Here is a 4,878-nt window from a genome sequence, read left to right on the forward strand (position 1 = left end):
AATCATCAAGCCCTCAGAATCATCTGGTGTCTCTGCATATAAAACTATATCTAAAGTACTTCCTACTAGTTCCCCCTGCAGCAAATACAACAGAAACATGCTGCGGACACACTGATGTATTAATAATCTAATGATGTAATAAAGAACAATATCTCAGTCAGAGGGCCCAAACTAGGTCTCCAGACTTTTGCTTTTACACTTAATGACATTTTGCTGCTGACACTAATAGACCGTTACTTTATTATGCAGGAGTCTTACATGTAATGAAGTATTTTTGCATTTCTTTATTGGTGCTGTTACTTAAGTAAAGGATCTGAACACTTCTCTCACTGGTGGTAATAATTTGACACATTACTGCATCTCCTGCACAAATATAGCAGCCACACAGAGAATATCTACAGTTTCTACCACAGACATCAAATATAATCACATAAACTACATTTTTCTTAATAAATACACTGTGTCATGTGACTACAATACATACAACACATACTTTCATACTTTAATGAGAATACTTTTTTTCATTTAAAATGTTAATACACATTTCTCAAAAGCTATACTTAAATACAGTAGATGCACAGGAAAATGAAGTGATGCAATTCTTGTGTCATATATTACAAGTAAATACAATTATAAAGCATAAACATTATTGCACACAGTGAAATTTGCCTTATTTGTTTAGTGAGGCTGTGAAACTACATATACAAATATTTTTGGGGGAACATATGACTGTTTTTGCCACAACTCCAGCTGCTCCTTTAAATATTCAACAAATCTCTGGGTGTCTGAGATGTGCATGTGGTTCAGTTTGAGTTCTTTGTCTTGATTCTGTAATAACCCATAAAGAGAAACAGCAAATTACAACAACAAAGAGACAGAAGACAAAGAGGAGAAGTTCCTCGTCCATATTTACACGAATGTGATTGTTTAAGTGTAGTGTTGGTTCTCTACAGCTTTAATGAGGGTCATTTTCCAGCCACTGACACCCGTAACCAACTGAATCTCTCGGTCACTGATCTTCAGCAGGTGGTTATCGTGCATCCATCACCGTGTCTTTCTCTGTAAACAGCCACACATAGAAAACAGAGGAGTGCAAGAATGAAGCACTGATGCTGTTAATTCAATACGTTTTAACCTCGTCTGACCTGCCCTAGACCGTACACAACCTTTTTTTCTTTGGGAGGGAGATTAATTGTTTTATTTTTTTCACTTTTTAAAAACTTGTGGCGTTAGCCTTCAGTCATGTTTGATAATCTCTCCCTTGCAGATATTTTTGTTTGTGTGTTTGTATATTGTGTTGTGCTTCTCTTCCATATTGTCCTAATGCATTCATGTCTCAGATAAATCCTGTTTATTGTCTTGTTGCTGACACATTATTTTCAGGAATACATTTGTCTTCCTTTGGCTTACATTCTAAGGCCATGACAGTCTGTATAATTGTACAGTAACAATATCATAATTTTGCACAGTTAATTTGGTCTAAAAGGTGAAACACTGACCTTTACAACCTCCCTTGGCAGGTCCTCCTCCAGGTTCCCTTTGGCCACTTTCTCCAGAGTTGAAACAGCAATTTTTTTCACCTGATAATAATTATCCTCCAGAGCCCGAAGCTCTATAAAGGCAAACACACAAGAGATAATCTCATGCTGATTACTGACACTGCATCAACTATATCTGTGTACAACATGGTCCCAGCTTGGTGTTGTTCATCAAACTTTTCCAACATCTGTGATGCTTTCAGCTGGGAATCTTTATAAACCTTATCCTGGGCACTGAGGAAAGAATTCACCTCTGCCTCCCTTCGTTTGTGCTCTGACAGCTCCACCACTTGGTGCTTGAATGTAAGTGCAAGGTCAAGGAATTCAAGGAATGATTTTCTTGTATGTTTCCAGTAACACACCTGCACGGATTAGAAAACCAGGACAACTAAGGATATGTTTAAAGCAGTGAGGCTATTCCTGGAACGCAGCGCAGTGCTTCTGCCTCTGGATCATCTTGAAACATGCTCATAAACAAGCAAGGCCCATTAAGGGACTCCACAAAGGCATCCTGTAAGAAAGAAAAACACAAGTGACACACAGCATGTTTACACCTCAACTCATGCATCAACAGACATGAGCTTTGTGTTACTCTGTGAAGTTTAAGTTCAGCCTCCTGGTATCTCTGAGCCTCTTCATCTTCCTGTGTCAACAGCTGTAAAAGTTTCATATGCTCAATAACATCTTGGTGTTTGATAGATGCTTCATCTCTGCACACACACAGACATTTGATCATACAGTATTAACAAGACAAACTATAAATGCCCATGAAAACTTTAAAAATAGGGGCTTATCATGCTTTTAAAGATGATAGATCAAAAAAACTTTAAAGGAAAAAGCTCTAAAGTTATGATATGACCACTGTGGTGTGATACTCAGGTTTGTGTCAAAGCACTTACTGTTGTTTTGTCAATGACTTTGTAGTTGAGGTACCTCAGGTCTGGCATATGGGTGGCAATGAGATCTCTGTAGTTCTCTTGTTTAGAGACAGGGTTTCCAAATAAGAAAAGTGTGAACAGCTTCTTGAACTTCTTGAGCTGCAGCGCCTTTGAAATGCATTAGATCTCCATTAGATCATAGAATTGATTGTTTCATGGCCCTTACCATACAATCGCAGTATGTTACATTTATTTTGAGCAAGATGATTGTCTCACATTGTCCAGCTGTCCGATGAGGTTGTTTGCAATCTGAAGATGAGGGACATTTTCAAGTGTATCAATATTTTCAATGACAGAGATCCTATTATTGGCCAAAACCAGCAGTTCAAGCTTCCACAGATTCTCGAGACCCTCAATATTCTCGATGTTGTTGAAGGAAAGATCTAAAACACACATGATCTTATTTTCTGTTCATATCTTTGGCACAACCTTCACAGTGATGAGGAGAAAATGTGAGAAGAATATAAAAATGAAGCTTTGTCTGACTAAGATGTGTCTGATTAGTCAGCATGTCCAGGCCTTGAATCTTCCCCACGTGGTTCGAGCCTTTCCAAAGACGTGAAATCCCACAAGTTGTCAATCATCGCGATGTCTGTAAACAAACAGCCTCTCACATAACTAAACTCAACACACATTCACACACCAGCTGGTAATTTTAAGATTTGTCTCACTATTGTAACCCAGACACAATTCCTGGATTTCGCTAAAGTGGATGTCCTCGAAATTGGGGAAGCAGCAGTCCTGTTTTGGAAATTGCTCAAACACACTCTTCTCCAGAAACTCCTCAGTCATCAAAGTGGGCTTATGTAGCGGTTGTGTACTATCTTCTGCCTTGTGATACACCAAAAAACCCAGACCTCTCGTCCTTTGGTTCCAACCAGCCGTTTATTTACCAACTTCAGGACACATAGATATTTGTTCAGGTTAAGATGAACAAAGAAATAAGAACATATGAAAGTGTTGCAAAACAGAACAGAATAGAATTTATTAACCCTCAAAATACGATGTTATTAATATAGAAGATATGCAATAGAACACACATCAAAGTCAGTTATAATCACATCAATACTTTTGATGTGCATTTTTTGTTTAAAAAAATATTTTTAGAAAAGTGCAGTCTGAGACATATCCAGCAGCCAGTTATTAATATCATTATTAAATATTAAAGGATCTATACTCCAAAGCATTGCTATCAATATTTGTATATTCTTCACGTATCTTGTTCCCTATCAAATAAAACAGACGTTTACACGTAGAAAAGTGTTTGTTGAACGCAGCTCATGCGCTAAATATGACTGACACTGATTCCAGCCAATCGTATGGAAGTTCCAGTTCATCTGAGCCAATAGGATTCCTAAGTGGGCGGGGCTTGATGGTATCGCCTCTGGGCCGCCTCTGGGTTTTATAGGTCCTCTTTAGCTAACACAAATTTTGTTGGGACAAAAACATGCCTTACATCAGTTTTGGTGACATACACAGTTGTGCTGGTCTAGTGTACTTAGCAGCATTGCAGCCTTACTTTTTGTGAGTGATTACGGTTAACTACAGCTGCTGACTTCCCTGAGCTGACTAGGAATTTAGAGGCCATGCCATTAAGGACATTTTATTAATACAGCTTTCTAAATCACCAAAACTGATAACTGAAGCTGCTGTATGTATATTTTTTACCCACCAGATTTAGCCATTTTTTCAGAGGACCTATAATAAATTCATGAAAGAACCTAAACATGTCATTGTTTTTTGTGACAAAGAAACGTGTTACATTGATTCTATCATAGAATATACTCATTGGAAAGTGTGGCACATTGCAAGGTGTTAATCTGATATAACCTCCACACTTCACCATGTGTGTGAACCTCACATTCTTTAATGCTGTATCCATCAAAGGGTCACAACAACATTTTCATTCAAAGACACATGAAGCACCTCTTCATGATACATCTTTTGCCATGTTTAACCGTCACACAAGACTGGTACAAATACTGCATATATATATATGAATGATTTTAATTTGGTCTAGATGAAATCAGAATTTTAATTCTGCCCTCGACAGATTTTAAAATTTACCCAGGCAGGATTACAGTCTCATTATGATATAGGAATGATTTTAATTTGGTCTAGGCAAAATCTAAATTTTAATTCTGCCCAGGCAGATTTGAAATCCGCCTGGATTTTTAATTTGGACTGTGACATTATGTAAACAAGGGTCCTACATCTGAAAATGCAGCAGGCACATGCTACTTCCTGTTTTCAAAAATGCAAACAGTGTTAATATTTCCGATACCACCTGAACCTTCCACTAGCTCCGCACTGGGCCGCCTCTGGGTGGAGCTGCCGGGTCATTTTTCCACCGCCGAGGAGGGCTGTGTGCGGACCGGGCCGGGTTGCCTGCCTGCCAGCTG

General features: G+C 38.4%; 1 protein-coding gene across 1 annotated transcript; it reads right to left on the minus strand.

The window, feature by feature from the left end:
- Positions 1–1,938: 1,938 nt before the first annotated feature.
- Positions 1,939–3,268, minus strand: LOC103374085 (leucine-rich repeat-containing protein 48-like). The gene is given in 7 exon segments (XM_008304116.1): positions 1,939–2,049; positions 2,131–2,181; positions 2,438–2,584; positions 2,693–2,859; positions 2,963–3,018; positions 3,020–3,068; positions 3,148–3,268. Coding segments are annotated over 7 exon segments (702 nt in total).
- Positions 3,269–4,878: the final 1,610 nt, after the last annotated feature.

The sequence above is a fragment of the Stegastes partitus genome, unplaced genomic scaffold (genome assembly GCF_000690725.1).
Source record: "Stegastes partitus isolate 25-593 unplaced genomic scaffold, Stegastes_partitus-1.0.2 Scaffold2139, whole genome shotgun sequence".
Lineage (NCBI taxonomy): Eukaryota > Metazoa > Chordata > Actinopteri > Pomacentridae > Stegastes > Stegastes partitus.